General features: G+C 43.0%; 1 protein-coding gene across 2 annotated transcripts in view; it reads right to left on the bottom strand.

Moving 5' to 3' along the window:
• Vps13d (vacuolar protein sorting 13 homolog D) overlaps nucleotides 1-24,711 on the bottom strand; it is a 219,532-nt gene that overhangs the window by 131,341 nt on the left and 63,480 nt on the right. The window contains exons 30-40 of one of the 2 annotated variants that reach the window (XM_028786006.1): nucleotides 22,437-22,699; nucleotides 21,302-21,435; nucleotides 18,512-18,667; nucleotides 16,505-16,715; nucleotides 15,796-15,870; nucleotides 12,026-12,232; nucleotides 9,801-9,890; nucleotides 8,368-8,508; nucleotides 7,194-7,316; nucleotides 5,009-5,083; nucleotides 1,383-1,485 (exon numbers count right to left, since the gene is read on the bottom strand). In XM_028786006.1, coding sequence (XP_028641839.1) covers nucleotides 1,383-1,485; nucleotides 5,009-5,083; nucleotides 7,194-7,316; nucleotides 8,368-8,508; nucleotides 9,801-9,890; nucleotides 12,026-12,232; nucleotides 15,796-15,870; nucleotides 16,505-16,715; nucleotides 18,512-18,667; nucleotides 21,302-21,435; nucleotides 22,437-22,699 — 1,578 coding nt within the window. Of the gene's footprint in view, nucleotides 1-1,382; nucleotides 1,489-5,008; nucleotides 5,084-7,193; nucleotides 7,317-8,367; nucleotides 8,509-9,800; nucleotides 9,891-12,025; nucleotides 12,233-15,795; nucleotides 15,871-16,504; nucleotides 16,716-18,511; nucleotides 18,668-21,301; nucleotides 21,436-22,436; nucleotides 22,700-24,711 lie in introns of both variants that reach the window. The other variant, XM_028786007.1, reaches the window with a different exon arrangement.

Consider the following 24,711-nt stretch of genomic DNA (forward strand, 5'->3'; position numbering starts at 1 on the left):
AGAGAGAGAGAGAGAGAGAGAGAGAGAGAGAGAGAGAGAGAGAGAGAAAGAAAGACATACATCATCATGGACATATGTGCACATGGAGGCCAGAGGTCAACATCAGGTGTCTTCCTCAATCACTCTCTACCTTATTATTTGAGACAGGGTCTCTTATAATATAACCTAGTGCTCATCAACTGGCTGACCTGGCTGTCAGTGAGCTCCGGAGACCCTCCTGTCTTCATGTCTTAGTGCTGGGAAACAGCCACACACTATCATCTCAAGTTTTTCAAGGGTATTGGGGATCCAAGCTCTTGGCCTCCTATTTACACACAAGAATTTACTGAGCCATCTTCTTAGTCCTACACAGCAGGCATTAAATCTCTTGCCTCACAAGCAGGAGCACAGGAGTTCAATCACCAGAAACCATGTAAGAATGCTGGGTGTAGTGGAACATTTATCCGAGCACTGAGAAGGGAGAGATAGGATCCCAGGAGCTGAGTGGCCAGCTAGCCTGGACTAATCAATAAGCCAATGAGAGACCTTTTGTCAAAGAAAGTAGACAAGGTTCCTGAAGATGTCATCTAAGGTTTTTCACTGGCCTCTGCATACACACTCGCACACATGTACTAGCGCACACACACATTCACGCACAGCCATATTCATGCACACATATGCATCAACAACAAACAAACCAAGGTACGACTTTCTACGGAAACAAGGTGGTGACCAGTAAGAATTTAACAGACATGAACTGGTAAACAGCAAAGTCCTAGCTGTGGTACCCTCATGGCTAGTGGAAGTAGAAGAATATAGTTTCAAATCAGCTGAAGTTAGAGCTCTGCCCTTCGTGAAGCTGGAAAGCCCCCCCACTCCCATGTATTTAGAACATTGAGCCAACATCTAAGCAGGCAAAGTTGTCAGTTAAGGTTTGCATTTAGCTTAGGAAAATTCCCACGGCCCTTCCAACTCCACCCAATGCTATCTGGGCCAAAGTGTGCTTTAGAGACAAAAATAAGTGTTCAGGAATCAAGGGTGGAGGGCATTTCCAAAGCAGGCTTAGAAGAAAAATACAAAATACTTAGTTTTGAGACCACATACAACGTCTTTAAAGAGTGTGGAGCCTACGGAGGCCTGGGATGACTTTTCTTTCACCCTCTGACCATGAACATAACACAAACCAGGTCAAGATGATCCATCATGCAGCACTGCATACTCAGGACCCACTTCACAGTGGTCCTCTGCAGAATCAGAATGCCTACTATAATTCTCCGGACACGAGTCATTGGCTCAGTTACAAGCCCAGGAGCTTTGAGCAGGAGCCAGCCTGGCTCTGCCAGGCTGCTGCATGAGGCCACTGGGATTTAAGTGTCTCCAGAGACAGAACGAAAGTGCCTTACCTGGTGGGTGTGGTGGTCAGGGTGGCAAACCAAAGTGTGCATCCTGTGTGGTTCCGAAGAGCAAAGGGGACAAATGGCTGCCGACGCTTGGGTGTTTTCATCTCTGCTGTGACAAACAAACAATAAAAAAAAGACTATTAATATCCATTCTGTCTGCATGATGGAAACCCTGTCATGGAGATGGGACCCATAGCTGTCTCCTGTGTGAAGACAGAGGAAACAGAAAAGGAACTGCAAGTTTGTTGACGTGGCAAAGGGATGCTTCATGGATCTGCGGGCTTCTGTGTGATGTCTCTGTCTCTGTCTCTGTCTCTGTCTCTGTCTCTGTCTCTCTCTCTCTCTCTCTCTCTCTCACACACACACACACACACACACACAGGCACACACACACACAGTCCCCACAACTCTCATGGGTCTTACTGCTTAGAACAGGCCATCAGGACCTGACCTGGTTAAAATCAAGAAAAAGACTGACATAGGTTACTCCTCCCAAGCAATGCATTCTTAATCCTAGCCCTGGTGGAAGGTCCCCACCCCCTGAACCATAGCATGTACATAGTAACAAAATTAAAACTCTGTTTTCTCTTCTGGTGCTTTTTCCCCCATTTCTCACTGAGGAATCAAGGTCATGCTATCTGAAAGCTTTTAAATAAAATTTTTGTTCTCTCTTATTTTTAGTGAGTACTGTATGTATGTGCATGCAGGCATGCATATAGAAATTAGAGTTGCCACAGACTTCTTCACTTTATTTACTTACTTATTTTTGAGACGGGATGTTATATGAATCTGGATTTCACCAACTGGCCATTGAACTCACAGATCTGCTTGCTCTGCCCCCTCCCATACTCACTCTAGGATGAAATACACATGCTACTACGCCCATCTTTTCAGATGGGTTCTAGGAATCAAATTTTGGTCCTCATACTTACACAGAAGATACTTTAACAACAGAGCCATCTTCCCAACATAGCTTGATTTTTAAGCCAGGCAAAAACTCCCTTGCTAATATAATGAATCCACCAAGGAGGCTGAAAAGGCATGTCCCACACAGCTGTTTCACAAAACAACCTTGGATTGGGAAACTACAGAGAAACAACTACCAGAAAGCGATGTAACCAAATTCTAGGGAGAGATGAACTGACTATCAACACTGAGAACTGTCAAAGCACTCCAGCGCCCTCAGGAACCTTCTGCAGCCCACTCTGACCCAGAGCCTGTCACCTCCAGTAACCATAAACAGTGAGTGGGAGGTGGTGGCAGGAACCACAAGGCAGTGACAATTCAGAGTAGGAGGCACCTGGTTGAAGATTTCATAGCACATAAACACTGATGAGCAGAGCAGGCCCCAGGGTCCAGCAGAATCTCTGTGTTAATCCTGACAGACAACTTTCCAAAGGGGAGGAACATGATGACTGTCAAATGGGCAGCTTCAGGTTAAAACAAGTTCTCTCTGGACAACAGTAATTCAGTAGAGACTACGTTACAGTCATCTGTTGAGAACAGGAGCAGTGACTCTCAACCTGTAGATTGTGACACTTTTGGGGGTTAAATATCAGATATTTACAATTCATAAAAGTAGGAAAGTTACAGTTATGAAGCACCAATGAAATGATTTTATGGTTGGAGGTCACCACATGAGAAACTACATTAAAGCGTTTCACCCTTATGAAGGTGGAGAACCACTCAAATAGAAAGTGGTCTGGTCCCATAACGTGTAAGGATACAGCTAAGGATAATGTCTGTCTACAACTGTGCCCACTTCCATCCCAGTGACCTCATTTGGTTCACAGAGTGCTCCCCCAAGTAAAAGATGAAGCCTTGAGGCTGGAACAAGATCCTTCCAAAGGGTAAACAGTGCTCATGTGCTCTGGGAGGAGCCTCCCTCCATATGAGTGAGAAGGGTACCTTCCTTACAGTAGACAAAGGCCAAGAGGAAAAGGACCAGATGTACCTTCCTATCCTACTTTGAACCAGACTGACAGTTTCCATCTGCAAATCATACTCTGAAAAAGCAGGTGGCAGATGGCTTTGGCCACTTTGAAATACAGACTCAAGTACTAGAAATCCATACAAAGATCCACATGTCTACTGCTGTGGGATTAGATAACATGGAAGGAATGGTATGTAGGATCCCATGTTTCCTGTGCAGATCAAAACTAATAACAGAGGCTAAAACACCACAGAGAACACACAAATCCCAGCACTGCATCAGCATCCAACTCAACTGTGTCCTTGCCTTTGGCACAGCACCAGAGAGAAAACTCCCAAGTCCATCAAAGGGAACATTATTTCCTGATGACCTCAAAAATCTGCCTCCAGTGAATGAATCCAATTTCTTCAGGGGTTGAGAAAGCCTCACGCTCCTCACATCCAAGTTAAGCATCAAATGAAGCCAGCTGAAAAAATTTCTACCCCTCTGCATGTCTTTCAAAGAGTAATTGGCCATTCTAACAAGTGGGAGTTTTATGCTACATAGCAGCTTGGGCTGTCAAAAGGACCTGATTTGTGGATCATAATAAAGATATTGAAGCCTCAAGTTTAATGCTAGTTAGTCACAGAAGTAAAGGAAAATTCCTATGTTGCCCACCAGAGTCTGTTACACTGGCTACAGGGGAATAATGCTCAGCCCTGCCTGAACGAGGAACTCACACTGTAAAGCTCAGCAGTGTGAATTCATAATAAATGAAGACGGGAGCCCACTCTCAAAGACCTAGCTCAGTCTTCTTAAAACAAAAGATACAGTTACCCGTCTGGATTAATAACCCTGTTCAGTATTCCCAGTAAAAGAGGCTCAAATGACTTTTGGATTATCTTTCTTTTTCTTTTGATAGGCTCTTGCTATGTAAGCCATGGCTAGCCTGGAATTTATGATCTTCCTGCCTCAGCCTCCCAAGTGCTGGGATTACAGATGTGGACCACCAAACTCAGCTCAAATGCCTTTTAACATAAGATATATCAAGAGCCATAATCTGGAATTAGTCACACACATAAATCAGTTAGATTAACAGTACCCATTAACATAGAGGAAGAAATATAGTTGGCAGTCCAATGTGAAGAGTTTCTTCTTGCTATCACCAACCAGGAACAGTTTCTTTTCTATCTCCTAAATACATAAATTCCTATGTAAGGAAACTTATGTTTGTATCTAAGCAATTGGTTGGAGAAAACCAAGAATGTTCTTGGCTCTATGACTAATTATCACAGCTCTTATTTCACAGAGCCCCTCACATGCCCATGAGAATAAATGCTCACTAAGGGCTCTGTAGGCAAAGCCATGTGGTGCTGTCTACTGAAGGATGGAGTTTCTCCATCTCCTTCAGTCCTTGTAAGAGCCCTCCTTGCCTTTGGCTTTTCTGATTGTGTACTGTGCAGCTGATTCCATTTTCACCAGAGGAGATGGTGATGAAGCAGTCATGTCTGCTGCTACTGCCATGATGAGATGCTGTTCTCTACGCATCCGCTGGAGACCTTCTTTCAGGTTACTGAGGCAAAGTACTTACAACTGAATATACTCCCATTCAAGTCCGATTAACAACACATATTTAAAAAACAAAAATCAGGATACAGATTGATGTAAGGCAGTTCTTGAAACAGGAAGATAATGCCAGCCTCTGGCTGTACTGTACCTCGAGCATAGATCTGGTGCTCTAGGTTAGTCAGACTGGCTGTACTCCTAGTTCTAAGGTAGACAAGAGGGAGGCCTGGTAGACAGGAGAGACAAAGTTAGAAGGTAAAAACAAGTGTGGTGAACAAGACTCACCTCCAACAAGCACAAGTAGAGAAATTACAAATGGCATGCAACACACCATCATGCAATTGCAAGAATATCCTTCCTTACTGCTAAGAACCAGTAAGTGCTTGCCAAAGCCAGCATTTTTTCGCACAGCTCTGATGGCATGGTTGTGTCCTCTTTTTTCTAATTAGGCAACAGTAAATGTGTTGAATATCCTCTTGAAGAGAACAACAAGCCTTTGGGGAACTTTTAATTTAAAGCATGTTATGGATTGACTCAGAGGAAGCACAGAAGCTAATCAGTACGTATTTTAGGGGAGATATGCCATTCCAGTTGGAAAAACGTAGGACAGAACATTGACCACTGGGTACCTCAAATACTCGGTGCAAGAGTCAGCCTGCCTCCAGATTTCAACAATCCTTTTGCAGTGTTTATATGACAGTACTAAATTCTAAACTGAACATAAGCATCAGCAAAAACATTTGAATTGTTCATAAAATAATCAATGGAGTAAGCCATGCCACAGAGATTTCCCTATAGAATCAGCCCTTACTGCAAGGTCCACAACCAAGGTAATACAAAGCTAAGGATACAGTAAAACAGCATGGAATCCCCAGTTCCTAAGGCTGAACTGCACAGTAAGGGCTAAGCCAGGAGCCTGCTTTACACTGAACTCAGTAAAAAGCCTAACTTTGGGGAGAAATATGGCTAAAATTCTCAAAGAAAATCTGAATATTGGTAGCCAGTTCAACACAGTTGAAAGCTATTAACTTGAAAGCCAATGCTAGACAATCTGTTAGGAGGCCTCTGAGAAGGCTACTAGGAATTGCCAATAAAAAGGCACTTGCTATTTAGGTATGTCAGTTTCAGGTGGTTAAAACAGTGTATCACATCAGCCTCACCAGAAAAACCTAAAGAAATAAAAATCAAGCTTTACTATAGACAGGGTGATTATTAACAACAGAGAGAGGAGAATGTGTAAGAAAAAGAAGAATGGGGTCTCCATAGCATCGGCCCTTCCTGGAGTTGGCACTGACGGGATCTAAGGTCCCAATACAAAGAACCACTGCTCTTGGACATCCTACAAAGATTACTAAGCATCTTCTGGACAGGTGAGGTTACTTTTTGCCACACAAATTAGGAGGGTTAGGGGAGCTGGGGCTGGAGCTCCATGGACTCAGAAGCAATAGCCTGAGAACAGAGAACAAGTGCAGAGCAGTCTTTGTCTTTCCCTCTAGAAGCTGCACACTCTGCTCGCTCACGTGCCCACAGGGTTTCCTGCACAAATGCTTCCTATGCTAAGAAAGCCCATCTTCCCTGACTGTTTGCAGACCAGATGGAATATTTAAGTATTCATGAGCTATGTGAAGTCAGGCCAAGACTCCCCAAAGAAACCACACTGAAAGAGTTGGGGCTGAGCTGAATTTGGATGACAATGGCTTGTGGAACAACCAGGACCTGTGGTGTCTGTCACCATCTCCCAGCTCAGAGGCCAACAGAGCTCCATGCTGAGGCATTCATCAGGACAGAAAACACCAACAAAGAACACATTGACTTCTTCCTCAAGATGCTGGGATTCAATTCCTTTATGCTCTATGAACAATACAGGCCGCCCTTTTAAAAAACATTTTTTTTCCTCTTGGGATCTTGCCCTCCCTCTTTCCAAGAATACATACAAACCCTCTAGCACTAGCTTTAGATGTTTTTATAACCCAGTTTTAAAATATCCAGTCGATTGTAAAACCAACTGTTTTCACCCAAGTAAAAAATAAAGTAACCAACAGCCTGCCCTGATGTGCTCTCAGCGTACCAGCTCATCTTCAGCATCACTGGAAATCAAGAGTAACGTTTTGCAGATCTCCTCTCCCCCACATCGATGGAATTAGAGATTGAATTAACAGTTCAGTAGTTCGTGCCAGAAAACTGTCTTTTACAAAAACTAAAATGAACAAGAGGCCAGTGAGAACTTCCTATGGAGTTCTCCTCAGAGAAAGATCTTTCTATTTGAATATCTCAGTGAAACACTGCTCTATAGATTAACACTAATACAGGCAGACATGTGCATATAAAAATCTTACTTTGTCCAAAGCATGGTGGGTCTACAGAGGAGCCCATCCAGTCTTCTGTCTTGGCTGACTCTGTTTCCTTGTCTTCTTTACAGTAATCCGCCAACCAGGATTCTTTGGTACTTATATACTGATCTAGAAAGAATTACATAAATTAAGAAGGGAGATGGGAAAAGATAAAAGGTTCATATCAAATAATTTCAATTCAGCAAAACAAGCTTTTACTGAGTGCCTCCCTACATGCTGGACCTATACAAGAAGCTAAAAAGTTTGTTCCCTAGAGACAGCAATTCCACATGGAAGAGATTAAAGCAATCAGATGATCTACCTTCATGAAGCCACCTCTGATGTGAAAGGCTAAAGCAAAGATGGAAATACAATCCTGGAGGGCAGAGAAGAAGGTCAGAATTATTTGGCTTTGGCAAAAGTAGGTGGTGGTGATGTGTGCACCAAAGTCCCTCTTGAAGTGCGAATAGCAACTCAATGAGACTGAAGACAGAGTGACACTCTAGGCAATGGGACTTGCAAGTGCAAACACTAAGACAGAAAGTACACAGCATACTCAGAACAGTGACTGCTATGCTGTATCTTCAGTGCACATTCTGCATGAGGGACATGGCAGAGATATCCAGAATCCAGAAATGTACATTTCAGGGCCACCAAAGAAACTGTGAGAACACATTGCATTGGCTTGGTAATTTTCAGAGTTAAGTTGGTGTGACAATTGAGAGGAAATAAATAGCACAGGGAACTAACTCATTCTGTTCAAGGAATACCTTAAAGAACCACTCTATAACTGGACATTGTGGTAGATCTCTGCAATTCCACCCACTTGGAATGCCAAGACAGGAGAAGTGTGAATTTGAGACTAGCCTGGACTTAAACACAACACCTTGCTTGAAAAACAAACAAAAGCTCCTGTGTGAATAACAGAAGTGAATCTAACCTCATTTCTAGGATATTTAGTGAATCCCTCTAACAAAACATTATGAAGAGCAAGTTCTCCAAGACCTGTTGTGGTCTCTAAGAAGCCTCAGCTCTTGCTTGGCCACTGAGAGCATAGGGTTCACCCATGATGAGGAAGTAATGCCAGGCACAGGGCCAAGCATTCGCCCACCTTGTCTGCAGACAAGAGACTCATGTTACAGAAAAGATGCTAGCCTAAAATAGGCATCTTCCCACTTACCTATCAGTACAGAAGTGATATTGATATCCAGGCGGCGTTTAGCCTTGGCCTCTAGCTTCAGTCGAGGAGGATGGAGACGACTAGCTGCCTGTTGTTGCCAGGATACAGAGCACGGCCATGGCTCAATAAATGGCTCCCAGCCTGAAAGAATGCAGGAAATAAAACATCTGTTCAGCAGATATCAAGGGTTTATAAGAGAATACTGTTCATGAATACTTAGCAAGGACAGACTACAGCTTAATGGCTCCAATTCAGTCTGACAATGAAAGCACCACCTTCTGCTATAGGTCACCCTACAGATGCCTGGTGTCCATGGGACAGGCCTGGAAGAGCATGAGCACTCCCCACCAAGCTCTTGTTGAGGTAACAGGAAGCAGGGAGGGGGAGCACATGTTGTGTTTCATTAAAGCTGGAAGACCTCCTCCTCAATCAAGACAGGAAAAATAGAGCCTCAGACTTAGGTTAGAAAACTGGCTTAGCTAAGAGCTTCTACATCAACCCTGCTCAAGAACAATCCAGCACTGGCCAAGGCCAGATGTGGAGGCTCATTGGCTTAACTTTCTCAAGGTTTTTGTTTCTTTGTTTTAATCTTAAAACATGTCACATGTACAAAACAAATCTTAACAAAATATATATACAATTTAAAGGAAATATTATCACAAGCACTCATGTAGTTGTTCAAATTAAGAAATGGGAAATCAGGCCAGTAATGGTGGCATGCACGTTTACTTCCAGAACGTGGGAAGCAGAAGCAGGAGGAACTCTTATTGAGTTCAAGGCCAGCCTAGTGAACATAGTAAGTTCCAGGACACAGGAGCTAAATAGAGAGACCCTGTCTCAAAGAGAAAGGGGGTAGGAAGGACAGGAAGAGGAGGAAGAGAAATTGTTAATATACTTGTGTTCAACTTTACTAAGTCATGAAGACTACGTCTGAACTACACTAATTACAAGTTTACTAACAGAAACTGTGGCTCATTTGCATTCCAGTATTCAGTAGTGTCACACTTCACTTCTGCCTAACTGTAGGGTAGAAAATTACATTTTGGGCCAAATGTTGTGGTGTGATCTATAATCTCAGCACTCAGGAGGTTGAGGCAGGAGAATTTACATGAGTTCCAGGCCAGCCTTAACTTAGTAAATCACAGACTAGCCTGAGCTACAGAGTGAGACCTTGTCTCAAAACAAATACACAAACAAAACTATAGATGTTCAACTCTTCAAGACCAGTTCACTAACTTCTGAAACACATAAGTATAGTCACATCACATCAAAAATACACTTTTAAAAAATAGGAAACCTCTGCTGTGCCCCTCGTTGTTTCTCAGTCTCATCCCACTCCACCCTTTTTCTCATCTGAAGTATGCAGCAACGGGCCCTGGTAAACATAAAAGCTTATTCTTTAAATCGTACAATAATATAGGACTTATACTGACCTGACAGAGCACGGTTATAATAATCTCCAGAAAGGGTGAAGTGGGCATAGCCCTCAGGGTTTGTTCTTATGTGCTGAAGAAAATTCAGACCTGCAACACAAGCAAACCTCAGTACAAAGGCAGGAGCAAGGCTGGCCTCCGCAGACAAACTCTGTTTCAGATACTAGCTACAGCTGCTACTGACAGCCTCACAGGAGAGCACATATAACTATAGCAGTTCTGTCTACCAGGAAAGTTTGTGTATGAACCTTCATGTTTTATAACCAGTACATTAACCACTGCATTCAAATATTCTTATCTTGTGCTGGAGAGATGGATAAATGGTTAAGAGCACTGGCTGTTCTTCTAGAGGAACTGGGTTCAATTCTTAGCACCCACATGCAGCACACCACCATCTGCAACTCCAGTTCCAAGGAATCTGATAACCATTTCTGGCCTCCAAGCATACAGTTATACATATACATATACATATACATATACATATACATATACATATACATAGTTGCAGGCAAAACACCCATAGACATAAAAAATAAGATAAATAGTATTATCTTAATTGTAAGCTTTTGGTACTCTCTTAAGCACTGTACCTAAAATATGGTCTCACTCCCCCACCTCCATCCACAGCACACAGGTATAACAAAAGCCTTAGTAACATGAAAGGATATTTCTCCTGAATGTATGGAAAAAGGGAAATAATAATAAAAAGCGTTCCTTGCTAAATGTTAGCATATATTGTTTTTAACATATTTCTTAATTCTTTGAAAATTTTTACACAATGTATTTTGATCATATTTATCCCCAATTTCTCCCTCTAATTCCTCTCAGATCCACCCTGATCGCTATAGCCCACATCAACTTCCATCTGAGTTGCCTACAGACTCCTGGGTATGGTGGTATCCACTGCAGTGTGGTTGATCAACCAGGAGCCCTTAAAGAAAACTGGCTCTGTATTCCACAGAGACCATCAGGTGTTCAGTTCCTCAGATGGGTGTGGGGAGTCATGAACCCCTTCTTGCCCCATATTAGTTCAAAATCTTAAGATTACCATAGAAAACATAAGAAGTTAGATAATTATTCTCTACAGAAAAAACATTCATGCCAGCAGTCAAAAACCTAATGGCTTTTAAATATGCAGCCTTGAAAAGCATGGAGAGTTCAAGTATAGGATAGGCAAAGGCTGACCTCAAGTCACCAGAACCAAATTTGAAGAGGGAGAGAAGGATGGCAAGCTGCAAACATTGGAAGTGACAGGTAATATATTCTACCCCCAACCTACTAGGTCCTCTCTGTCTTTTTCTAGACGGGGTTTCCCTGTATAGCCCTGACTGTCCTTGAAGTCCTGAGTGCTGGGATTAAAATTGTGTACCTGGCAAGTGATGGGTGATTTTCACCAGCTCCACTCAGAACCTTCATCCTAGCACATGAAATAGGGCACTTAGGAAAAACCACTCCTCCCTGGGTCCCAGCCTACCAAACACAGACAAGCAGTAAGTATCACCACTGCGGTAGATGCCACATGAGCCGTCTAATACAATCCTGGCTTGGTTTTCAAGAGAGAAACAGGCAGAAGCATTCTTCTGCCAGCTTTTTTTTCTAGAAGTCCCAGGTGACTCCATTCACACTATGTTTATGTATTGGACAGACAAGGTATCTCAGCTGGAGCTCTTGATGTGAAGGAAATTTTATCACTGCCAATTTCTCCTATTCTTAAGCTATAGGCTCAAGCCATACATGGGAAATAAGTACAAAAATCTGGGTAACCTGTTCTTGTACACACTGAGAGTGTCTTACTTTCCTTGATATCCTTTGAGCCCCCATACTCATGTCCTCAGGTATGGCTCACTCTCTTCTTGAGTGCCCCCTCTCTCCTAACGCTTCTGCTTAAGTCTACCCTAAAATACCTTTACTAAGCCTCAACTCTGCTTTGTTTTAAAAAAATCTGGCTCACACCTTTAATTCCAGCACTCAGTAGACAGAGGCAGGCAGATCTCTGTGTTCGTGACCAGCCTGGTCTACAGAGAAGAGTACCAAGATGGTCAGGAATGGACAGAGAAACCATGTCCACCAAAATATTATTTCCTGAAAAAGCATGTCAAACTATTAAGTTTTACCAGCACTACAAAGTAGAGGGGAAGAAGAATACATAGAATATTGAAAAGGTCAGCCCTAAGAAAAGACCAGCACTGGGCTGCAGGAGGAGCCCACAAGCCAAGTCCACTCACGGGAGAAGGTAAGCTCAGCCAGGGGCACATCGCAGTCCATGCAGTCATCGATGAAGCAGATGCACACACTCTCAGCCTTGACCTCCACTCCAGAGATTCGTGGAGCTGGCACGGTCCCCGGGTTTTCTCTGCTGCTGGAGACCAGGGACAGTGACTTCAGGGGCTCTGCATTCTTAAACAGCCAACTTGCTGCCTTCTTCAGCTGGCCTTCAAGAAAACCAGAAGGTGTGAGGTCTCACTACTTCCTAAAGCATTACAAAGAATCTGTGAGCAGCCTGGGAGAGCTGTAATCCAGAAGGATCCTTAGGCTGGGGGAAGGTGCTGGGGAGCACACAGGGTAAGCTCCTGGTTGTCGAACATCTTCTACTCAAGTTGATAATACCTTTCCTGCTCTGACACCCAAGGCCTCTCCTGTACCAACTGTGAACAGAAAGGGGAGGAGGGGGCAGGAGTTGAGGAGCCCAGAGTCTCAAGGCCACCTGGTATGCAAGTATCATCTCTATCCAAGTTCTGCTCATACTGATGTTAACTGTCCTCAAATGTCTTACTTTGTGCATAGTCTGTCTTCTCAATTACAAACTCCCAGAGAGCAGAGAACAAAATGAGATGTGCGTGCATGAGCGCACACACACACACAAACTCACTCACTCACTCACTAATGTATTTGTATATGAGAGAAAGAGAACTGCTAATACCCCCTCCTAAATAACAAGTATCCTAACACCCTCTTGCCCCAAGAAAAGAAGAAAAGAAGGAAGGGATAGAGATAAATGCAGAAGAGAAGAACGAAGGGAAAGAGGGAAGAAGCAATGTCATTCCACACTCAGAACTCAGAACATGAGACAATTGGCCTGCTTCAGATTCTGGGCTTTGAAGCAAGTTGACCCTGGTCTAGACTGGTTCTGTACTTTCCAGCTACTGAATATGAGCAAGCTGTTTGATGTATGTGCCCTGCAGCACTTAGAGGAAGACCAGAAAGAGGAAGTAAGTGCTCAGAGCAGAGCCTGGTAAGTGATCCTGGCTTTAAGCAGCTGTAATTTTCATCTTGTTGAGTAATGAGACTAAGTGGCTTTAGTTCAATCACAATGAAATCCAAAAGGTTTGTAGACCGTGGGAGAAAATGTGTCTGAATAGCTAAAGAAAGAATAGAAATCATAGACATGATGAAGTATAAAGTTAAATCAAAAAGCAATGATGACTGAGTGGAAACAAAGCTGAGGGACCCAGACAGCTAGTCCACCCTCACTGTTTTCAGAGGTAAAGGGACTTCAGGGGATACAATGAGCATATCTACACACAATATGCTAGTGTGTAGCCTGGGCATAGCATTCTAGAAAAGAATATGTTCTCTACAGGAAAGAGCTATAAAGACACCAAGATATGTGCATGTGTATAACCTCATGTGTATACACACACACACAGAAAGACAGAGAGAGAGAGAGCACACACCAAAGCACTGAGTCAGCCTAGGTGTTCATCATCGTGACTGGGAAGGGAATGTATGGTTCATGTGCACAGTGCAGTAATTCAGTCACAGAGAAGAACGAAATGATGCATTTTAGGGAAAGTGGACAAAAATGGACACTATCAAATGAAGTAAAATAGCTTGGACTCAGAAAGACAAGTGTCACATGACTTCTCTCATTTGTGGACCCCAGATTCGATATAGATACCCCAAATCACAAATCCCATTTCTAATATCACAGCCCCAACCCACTTATACATGAGATTCCAAGGTCACGGAAACACTGTAAGCACAAGGCAGTAAGCCCTGTAACTCAGCACCTATCCCAGTTGCTGCTGGTACGTACTGTGGCTGAAGCATTTGGAAAAGGAACATAAATTTTCCTTCAAAATTTATAGATAGAAGGATTGTCTTGACTATAGATCTCAGGAGCTGTAGCACAGGGCTTTTCTGGACATTACTTTCCTAGCTAAAAACTTTTACCTTGCCCTTAAAGTATGCACTTTGCAGCTTCTCTTGGGCACCTCTGAGTCCCAGGGCACTGCCCTCTGCTTTGGGTCCCTTTTTATGTTATAAAAGGGTTAAAAACAAGCTCTGTCACATTGTGCACTAAGCAAGTAGCACATAGACTATGGATGTTAGCCAAAGGATAACTCTTGTCCCAGGCAGGATAGTGAACCATTCCATGGTACTACTCAGAATGGCATGAGAGTTAAAACTCATAAATTATTTGTAGGATTGTCAATTCAATTTCCTTCAGACCAGAGCTGAGCTCAAATGATGAAAACCATGGATTGAGAAAACCACAGTTAAGGAGACTGCAGTGGTGGTGCACGCCTTTAATCCCAGCACTTGGGAGGCAGAGGCAGGCGGATTTCTGAGTTCGAGGCCAGCCTGGTCTACAGAGTAAGTTCCAGGACAGCCAGGGCTACACAGAGAAACTCTGTCTCGGGTAAAAAAAAAAAAAAAAAAAAAAAAAAATGAGACTGCCATGCAATCTAGCAATAAATAAAATGCAATGTGGGCAGGGGTATAGCTCCATGAGCTAGTACTTGCCTAGCATGTACTAGGCTTAGTCTCTAGCACTAAACTCTGTGTGTTTGCACACTCATACACATATAGCACCTAGAAAAGTAGAGAATGCACATATGGGGAAAGGCTGGAAGGAACCACAACTTTGGTAGTATTGCTTTTTCTTAAAATAAGTAAGAGGTGGGTATGGTGTGCCATGGTGGAAGGACACAGAGTGCAGTGGGCCACTGTAGAAAGGACACAGGCTTCATATCAGAAGATCTCTCTTTAATGCACCTTAGGCCAACAGCAAAGGATTAACTCAGACAAACTTGCTTAACCTGTCTGAGCCAGTTTCCTCATCTGGAATACAGACAATAATGGCTATTCTAAGAGTTAGGAGACTCTACAAGAAACCCAGAACCAGGCTGGAAACAGGGATGGAGCTGAAAGTGCTTGCCTACTGTGTTCTATCACCAGCACTGGATAAAACCAGGCAAAACAGCTGCCTCTAATCCTAGTGCTAGGGTGGTAGAGATTGGAGGATCAGGAGTTTTAAGATCATCCTGGGCCACATAATGGGTTCAAGGCTAACATGGGCTACACAAACATCTGATGCTAATGAAACAAAGATGGGCTTAGTCAGATGGATCATGAGTAAAGGCACCTGTGGCTAAAATTGACAACTTGAGTTCAATCCCCAGGACCCGAATTATAGGAGACGATTAACTCCAAGCTGTCCTCTAACCACCAAGTGTACTATAAACATACATCCACACAAGTAAGTAAATGTAACAGGGGATTGTTTAACAGACCAGAGACAGAGTAATAAGAGCTCAGCACATGATCACAGTCATGACTGTCAGAGCCTCAGAGCCAGGACCATTACCAACAGCACTATAACCAGAACTAACAGCTATTTCGAAGTTCGTGTCACGCACTCATCCAAGCCAGGGACTCCTGCTGGAGCCTCACAGGTAAGGAAGCATTAGCACTGAGAGACTCAGTGACTTGCCCAGGGCCCTTTAAGAACAGCTGATGTGAGGCAAAGGAAGAATCTGACCCACGAAGCCAACTTCAGAGATAACCTCCTGATCGCAGAAAACCCTTCTGTCGGATCAAAACTATGGCCAAACCAGAATGATGTTCAGCCCCACTCTCTCTTCAGAATACATAGAGCTCCTTGAATATTCATATTCTCTCTCTTACTCTCTCTGATGTAACTGAGGAGAAAATGAGAAGGAAGAACCTGGTTAAGACAAACAGCAGATAATGGAAGCCACACCCAATTTACCTTGACACACCAGAAGAGCCTTGCGACAATCATCCATGCTGAATCCCAGCTCCTGTAGTCTAGCCAGCTGTAACTCTAGGAAACAATTTCATACAGATTACTCCACAGGCTGATGGAAGGGATGACAAATATCATTTCCTTTCTTGAGGCAAAAATGAGCTCTTAGTGTAGACCTCAAACACGTGCACCTTGAACTTTGCAGTCATCCCCTTATGTTTTATAGTTAAGAGTGGAAGACTGTCACTTACTGGGAACAGCATTGCTTGAGTTTTCAGAGGAAAAGTCTCAATTTTTGAAATTAAATTTGAAAGTAAGCCATACAACTCTACCAGGCATTGTAGCTGGAGCAGTTACTATAGGGTATTTGTTTTTTTAAATAAAAACAAACAAAAAAGTCATACTTACAGCTTACAATCATACTTAATGACAATTAGACTATGAAGAATTCAACTGTGGATTAACAAAACTGAAAAAGGTAAGGGGGCGGGGCAAGGGATGTTACCAGTATGATGAATAATTTCCAGTGCTAGAGAGACTGAGGCAAGAGGATAGGCATAAGTTTGAGAACAGCATGGTTCACGCATGATGTAGCAAATGTCGAGCCAGCCAGGATGTAGAGAAAACTGAGGGGGTGAGGGTAGGGGGTGGGGGAGAGAGAGAGAATGAGTATTACTAAGAAGATTGATGAGTTTCCCAATTCAACACGTACCCAAGACAGGATCTAAGGTGTGTCTTGACCCTTCTCTGATATCTTCTCCAATTCGAGGTGCCCCTGGCAGACTACAGCTGACGGAATCTGTCTCCAAGGCTGCTGAGTCCGGTGCTGCAGCACTAGCTTGCTCTGGGATAGATTTTGCAATGGCAAGAAACAGCTGAACATCATTATAGGAGAGTCTGATATCCAGGGCTTGTAACTGGATCTAATGGAATGTAAAAGGTAGTGATAGTTTTTAAAGTTGCTTTGGTTTTGCACCCACATATCACTCAAACATGATTCCTACTTTATGTTCCAGAAGTCCAGATATCATTACTACCTTCTCATTTAAAAAATTGCAAGGATCTTGAAATTAAGCAAATGATGATGAGGTACTATATCTCAGCAATCAGATAATGGTCACAAAACTGAATGAAACTAAAGCAACAACACTAAACTAGGATTATTACTAGAGCAATTAATACCACATAAGATAGGAATATAGCTAGGGGTGAGAATTACCTATTGGTAACATTTTACTAATCCATTTTACATAGTGCCATTATACTTTTTTTTTTTTAATCTCTGAAATAAACTGTGATGGATAACTTTGTGATCTTGACACAACATATAATTACCTGGAGAAGAGTCTCAGGGTGGGACTGACTTATTGAGTTGGCCATTGGACATATCTTAGGGGGTGTGTCTTAAGTTAACTTACATGGAAAGACCCAGCCCACTGTGGGTGGTGCTATTCCCTAGGCAGGAGGTGCTGAAGTGTGTGGAAGAAATCAAGCAAGAAAGCAATTATGAATGCACTCATTTCTCCCTATTCTTGACTCTGGATATGATTTGACTTCCTGTTTGAAGTTTCTGCCTTGACCTTTTTACAATGTTGAACCATAACCTGGAATTGTAAAATGAAATACCTTTATCTCCTCTAAGTTGCTTTCTGTTGCTTTTATCACAGCAACAGAACTGAAACTAGAACACCAACAAAATGGATCTCTTTGCCCCCTATATTGCCAGCACTCAAAGATAGAGGTAGGAGAATCAGGAGTTCAGGCCAGCCTAAGCTACACAGGACCTCATCAATGATAATAGTAATAATAATATATTATTTTTAATAAAAAATAACAATGAATAAAATCTTTTCTTTACTCAAACATAACCTTAGTTGGTCAAATGTGGAACCACCATTTCTGAAATGCACTCCTCCTCAGACGTAAGCAATACACTCCACTGGTGAGGGCAACACAGACGCTGTGAGCAGGCAACAGAGTGCAAAGGTCTGAAAGGAGACTTACTCACTCACTCACCATTTTTCTAGTGAGGTACTGCTGAAACTGAAAAGCAACAAGGCTTTCTCTATTGGCTCCCTGTGAGTGGGGATATCATGAACTGACTAATCACTGCCCTCTTACAAAACAACGCAGAATACCTGGCATAGAGAGGTGGGTCAGCCGTTCAGAGCATTTATAGCTCTTCCAGAGCACCTGAATTCAGTTTCCAGAGCCTACACTAGGCAACTCACAACTGCTTATAACTTCAGCTCTTTTTTCTGGCCTCTGTGAACATTCACATTCACACACACACACACACACACACACACACACACACACACAAATGAAATAAAATCTTTGCCTGTCTTCAGCTTCAGTTACCATTCCCTAACCATCTCTCAGTCCCAGCCTGCTTCTGCCCTAATGCGGCTTTTGGACCTGGAATGCTCTCCTCCTCTGCTGGCTTATATCCTATCTGCCCCTGGACTCCTCAATCCTGCAGCACTCAACACACAGGAATAGTCCTACCTATATTGAGTTCTGATTTCTGTCAACTTTTACAGAAATTCAAAATGATAACTAGCAATTTAAAGGGTCTCCTATCTTTGTCCACATGCCAAGATTCTAGGTATCATCACATTTATTTTGCATCTACTGAGGTACCTACAATGGAGCTAGACTGAGTGCCTGCACAGAGAACCTACAGTGCACCCATGGATTGGACATGGCTCAGCATTACCTCTAGAATGGGTGGGAAGTCTTCACTGTTGAATGCATCCATCAACCCAGAACTATTCTGGTAAGAAGAGTTCCCTACCAGCTCCACTTGAATTTGAACCGGATCCACAATTGAAAGAGCAGTGTCCTGCTCATTCCCTAGTCGGCATGAAAACACCTGAAAATGAAACACAGTACAGCAAAGATTACAGCTTGCCTTGGGAGGCGCTAGCGCTTAGCAGTACCAGTGAGTTGTCCCAAGAGCAACCAGCTGCTCTCACAGGACCTGAATCAGCTACTGAAATAAATGCTGTAAAGATCCATGGCTGCCACTCTAGCCTGTGGCCAAGAGAGGTTCAGTGGTTCACCTGCAGGAAAGTGTTTCCATTCAACCACAACAGCTTACAGATCTCCTCCCCTTTGATTCAATAATCCCACTTCTCTCTAGAAACTAGCCTAGGGAAATACAAAATATAGAAATTTTCGCTAAAACTTTTAATAGTTAAATCAGGAATAAAAAAAAGGAGCAACCAAGGTTGCACCACATCTACTTGGTAAAGCAGCTGAGTCACCTAAAGAAGGGAGTTAAAAGCCAGAGACCACGTGACACACTAACCCTAACCTCAGCCCCTGAGAGACTGAGGCAGGAGGATCACAAGTTTGAAAAGACTGTATAGAAGACTGGTATGATGGAGCATGTCTTTAATCTCTACTAAGATCTGCACATCACAGGTAACATAAAAATACAGCCCCATCAAAAACGTTACAAACTTAGGCATGGAGTCTTTTGCCTATAATCCCAATACTTGGAGAGCTGAGCCACAAGGACTATAAACTGAAAGCCAGCCTATGCTACATAGTGGAACCCTATTTTCAAGTGAACAAAATAATAATAACAATAGCAATAATAACAATAATAATAACAATGACTTTCTTTTAAAGATAAGATAGAACACACCAAAAACAATAAAAATTATATATTTTACAGGAATTTTCCCTTCTTTCAGAATTCCCTAGTTTTAAAGACCATTCATTATTGAAGCTGAGGGAAGAGTTCATAGGAGTCCATTACATTAGACCTCATACTCTGTATGCATGAAATATTCTACAATGCTAACAAATAGATACACTTCAGGGCAGACAGAAGGAAGTGGGGAAAGGGGCTCCTACTCTGGGGTCAAATTACTGTAGTGTTCAAAGGGAGCATGGAGGAAAGTAGGGACCATTCATTTGAAGCTACTCATCTCCAGACAATTCTCTATCTTCATGAGGCAGTTCTTAGCACTATGGAAAACAACTATACTCAAGATTAAGGCATTATATACTTCATCAATTCTCTCCCAGTGATCTATCAACTAAAATCTGGTCATACCACCTAAAAAAATTGGGCGTCTCAAATATTTTGCCACTTCATTTTACTGAGATGATGGGACAGGAAAGGTTTTTTTTTCCTCTTTGGGGGACTTCGGCTACACAAAGCCCAACAGTACTGACTGTTTCTTAATCAATCACTATAATGCCCCACTCAGTGCCAGCCTTGTCATAGCCTACAAAGCAGATGATCTGCAAGTCCATGGTCAACTCCAACATCTGAGCATACAGCTCCTTGTCCCAAATTGAGCATTTTGCACCTTACAGAAGCAAGTGGTCAAGGAGAGGATCATCCCCACCCCCATTTTATTCAGCTACACCTCAACCCTGAGGGAGGACCATATACAAAATGAGTATCGATTGGAAGGGACTCAAAGTTCTATCAGAAGGGGCAAGACACTGAGCAAACATTCTACTACACAGCGAGAGGAACATTCACTAAGTTCCCCCAGTTAAGAGCATTCCACAGAGATGGCTTCTTCCTTGTCCCTTCTGTTGTCTCGAAACTTAAGAGACAGAGTGAATGCTGCTTAATATTGTATATGACATATCCTGGTGAAAAGGGGTACTCAGGTACAAATTTTTTCCTTCATAATAATCACACTAACGTCAGAGACATCGTTCTTTAGGTCACACATAACTCTCCAGAGCAGACTATAGATGATATATTTCTGAAGAGATGGATGCCATATAAAACCCTCACTGCCTTTTCTAAGCAGACCTGCCTTACCCCAGGGCACTGAATCTTCACAGGACTACATACTCAGTGTGAGGAAAGAGAATTCAAGGCAAGCAGGACCAGTGTCTCAGCTATGTAAGAAATACTGCATAAATCCTGGCGAGGAGAGATGAGACATGCAGAGCCAGACCACCCAACAAGGTACTGATGAGAATGAGAACTAAGAAAATCTCCCTGAATAAGGTCCTGGGAAGGCAGGGTGTATAAGAAAAAGTCCTGTGTGTTCATAGCTTTGCACTAAAGGAGAGAACACAGGACAGTAAGCTACCAGACTGAAAAGAAAAAACAAGAGGCCCTTTACTGAACAATGTTTCCCTAAGAGTTCGGGAGGCCATGATGAATACAATGGCACAGGTCTGCAATTCCAGCTACTCCAGTGGCTAAAGCAGAAGAATCAAAAGCTCAAGGCTAGCCTAGGTAGCTGGGACAATCAAAACAGAAAAAGACTGAGCTGGATAGAAATGTAACCTACCTCAGTTGATAGTGCTTACCTAACATGCACAAGGCCTTAGGTTTAATACAAAGCAATACACACACAAACTCCACTATACATACTATATATCCATATTATATATAAATTATATGCATATATCATGTATGTATTATATATAAATTATACTATATATATATCACACATACTATATATGTACATAAATAAATTATACACTATATATCTGTGCTGTGGCCAACACACAAACTTACCTCGATGCCAAACAAACTTCCTGAAAAGGGGCGATCAACAAAGCGGGGCTTATAGGTGAGCACTGTGGTGCCTTTCAGAATAATGGCATTGGTATCCAAGCAGGACACATCTTCAACAACCACAAACTCTGTGCCTACAAAGAACAGCATCATCAGTCAAGGCAAACAAGGACGTCACAAACCGTCCAAACACAAGTGGCACAGTTGTACCTGGTGAGAATACCGACTGTTCGCTCTCCAGGCAGCTTCACTATCATCCCAGACTTGGAATCTAGATAGCACAGCTGCTAACAGAGCAGGACCTAACACAAAGGAGCAGAATTAGCTCCTCTCTTTGACCTGCATGTTCAAGATAGATGGGGAAATGACATCTCAATTATTGTGGGAGCCCCAAAAGATACTCTGAGATTAAGAAGGGTTTCCTAAGCTCAAGAAATAGCTCAAAGGTTAAGAGCACTGGCTACTCTTCCAGAAGTCCTGAGTTCAATTCCCAGCAACCACAGGTTGGTTCAGAAACATCTGTAATGTGATCTGATTCCTTCTTCAGATGGGCATGAAGACAGAGTACTCATATACATAGAATAAATGAATAAATAAATAAATCAAAAAAAAAGACCACTATGAATCTAGGTGTAGTGGTTTACACCAACAATCCCAGCACTTGAGAGACAAGTTCCATGCCAGCCTGTGATACATACGGTGAGACCTGCCAGGAGAAAGAGAGAGAGAGAGAGAGAGAGAGAGAGAGAGAGAGAGAGAGAGAGAACACAAAAACACTTTATTCTCAGCACACAGAAGACAGGTCTCGGTGTTTGAGGCCAGCCTAGTCTATGTGAGATATTGTCTCAAAAAAAAAGAAAAGAAAGAGAAAGGGAAAGAAAGAGAGAGGGAGGGAGAGAGAAAAGGAGGGAGAGAGGGAGGGAGGGAGGGAGGGAGGGAGGGAGGAAGTGGGGGGAAGAGAGAGAGAGAGAGAGAGAGAGAGAGAGAGAGAGAGAGGAAGAAAGAAAGGAAGTGAGAGAGTAAGGAAGAGAGAAAGAGAAAAAGGGGTGTGGCTGGCACAAAGAAACTGTCCTGTAAGACTGGTCTGACCTAACATCCAAACTATCAATCAGTGAAGCACACTATGACCAATCACCTGTTACATTGACCTTGACCTCCAGGTGCCTCTCATTGGACATGGGGAGGGAAGACCGCTTGGTGACTACTCCACTCTTAACGGTTTTGGGAACAACGGAAGATTCACTGCTGGCATTGCGGTGGCGTGCAGGAGTGACATTTTGTTTCTTAATATCACTGGGGGTATGCAGGAAGTCATGGACCAACAGCAACCAGTCAAATATGAGAAATACACGGAGATTGTTGAGAACAACAGTAAAACAGGAGGAATCCTTTGTAGATCTACAAAAAAGAAGGCAGGAAAAACAGAATTGCAAAGAGAAACACGTATTTAATCACTGCCTAGGCCTTCCTCAGGCCCAGCAAGTAGCAATTCAGTGTTAGTCTGCTGTTTTCATGTTATCCCTGTGTTATCCAAGGTGACCTCAAATGCCTGGACTCAATGGTGCTCCTGCTTCAGGGTGCTCTGTAGCTGGAAATTCAAGTGTGCAGCACAGTGCCAGGCCCCATTCCAGAGGAACAAGTACTTTTAAATCAATGAACCAACTGCCAGCTCTTCACAAAAAAAATAATAATATTAACCAAGAGTACTGTATTTAAGAAGCCAAGACAGCAGTGCCCTTCATTGAAATGATTCTACAACAGGCACTTGGCAGTGCTGACATTGTTGGTTGTCTTTAAAAATGTTATTATGATTTGTTTGGGGGGGGGGTTCTTCGAGACAGGGTTTCTCTGTGTAGCCCTGGCTGTCCTGGAACTCACTCTGTAGACCAGGCTGGCCTCGAACTCAGAAATCCGCCTGCCTCTGCCTCCAAGTGCTGGGATTAAAGGCATGAGCCACTGCTGCCCAGCTGTTATTATGATTATTAATTGAGAGGGCACAATGGACACCTGGTAGGGAAAGCTGGAATATTCCTAGACATGCCACAACACACAGGACAGCCTGATCTGAAATACCAATGCAGGATACACACCCCAGTCCAACCCAAAAGACTCAAAATCTGACCTGAGAGGCTTTGGGTGCTCTTTTTGTTTCGTTGTTATGTGTATGGGTGTTGTCTGTGTGTGTATCTTTGCACTACAAGTGTACAGTGCCCAAGGGGGCCAGGAAAGGGCCTTGGTCCCCTGGGACAGGATTACTAATGGTTGTGAGTCATCACTGGTGTTCTAAGAATGAAACCTGGGCCCACTGAAAGCAGCCTTAACTGCTAAGGCATCTCTCCCTGGATATTACTATAAGAGTTTGACTGGCAAAGCCTATGCAAATTCTCCAAAATGGCCAGCAGAAAAATCCAAATTCTGAGTTGCTTTTGGGCCTTGGCACTTCTTTTAAGAATGGTCAACCTGCAGTGCTGGTCTGGGAAAAGCTGTAGGTCTAGAAGGAAAAGCAGAGGCTGAGAAGTTGAAAGATCCGCACTAAAATTGTATCATTCTCAATCCGTGTTACCTGGGGATATCAACCTGCTTCCTCACATATAAAGTGAGAAATACTAACCCTGTAGGAGAAAACAACAGGAACATAGCAGGTACTCTCCCAAACACCAGCTTCTTTCCTGATGGGGGAGGTCTAGGATTGACGAGGCTCTCAGAAGCTCAAGACTGCTTCTCAAACACCACATTCATATACGAGTGCTGTCTGGCTTCTTTAGCTACAACTGACCTCAGACCCCCAACCTGTTAGCCTGAGAAGAGGACACTGGCCATAGATGGAGAGTAGACATCCTAGAGTGGAAATGGGGAAGAGAGAAAAGCAGGGGACAAGGACTTGTTTTATAGTTTTCAAGATTCCCAAGAAAGTCTCCCAGGCCTGGCCTGAAGCCACAGTGTCCTCAGGGCAATAGCCAGCTCTACTACCACACTAGCAGGCAGAGGAAGGGAAACCAGAGACAGGCTAGTGACAGGCAATAGGGTCTGAAGGCTGAACTTGTGAAAAAGACCCTGGCTCTGGCTGTACATTTACTCACTTCCAAGCCTATTTGGGGAAGGCTGACTTAGGGATGTGCCTAAGGCTGCTTTCTACAGTCTCATTTCTGCTAAACCTGGCTCACTGCCTCTAGTGAGAGGGCATGGCGAGACACAGCTCCTTCTCACACACAGCATTTGTCACAGAAACACTCTACTCTTTGTAATGGACAAAAAATGTTGCCCTCCGTAAAATTTTTCCAGCCCATTTTGAGCAGAGACTGTCAGAATTCAGTGCTAACTGGAAAGTAAGTGTGTCAGACTGCTTCTGGAAAATATTTCAAGCCTTTAAACACTGTGAAGTGATTTATATTTGACATACAAAAATCCCA

This window comes from Grammomys surdaster, unplaced genomic scaffold, assembly GCF_004785775.1.
Source record: "Grammomys surdaster isolate TR1022 unplaced genomic scaffold, NIH_TR_1.0 125408, whole genome shotgun sequence".
Taxonomy (NCBI): Eukaryota; Metazoa; Chordata; class Mammalia; order Rodentia; family Muridae; genus Grammomys; species Grammomys surdaster.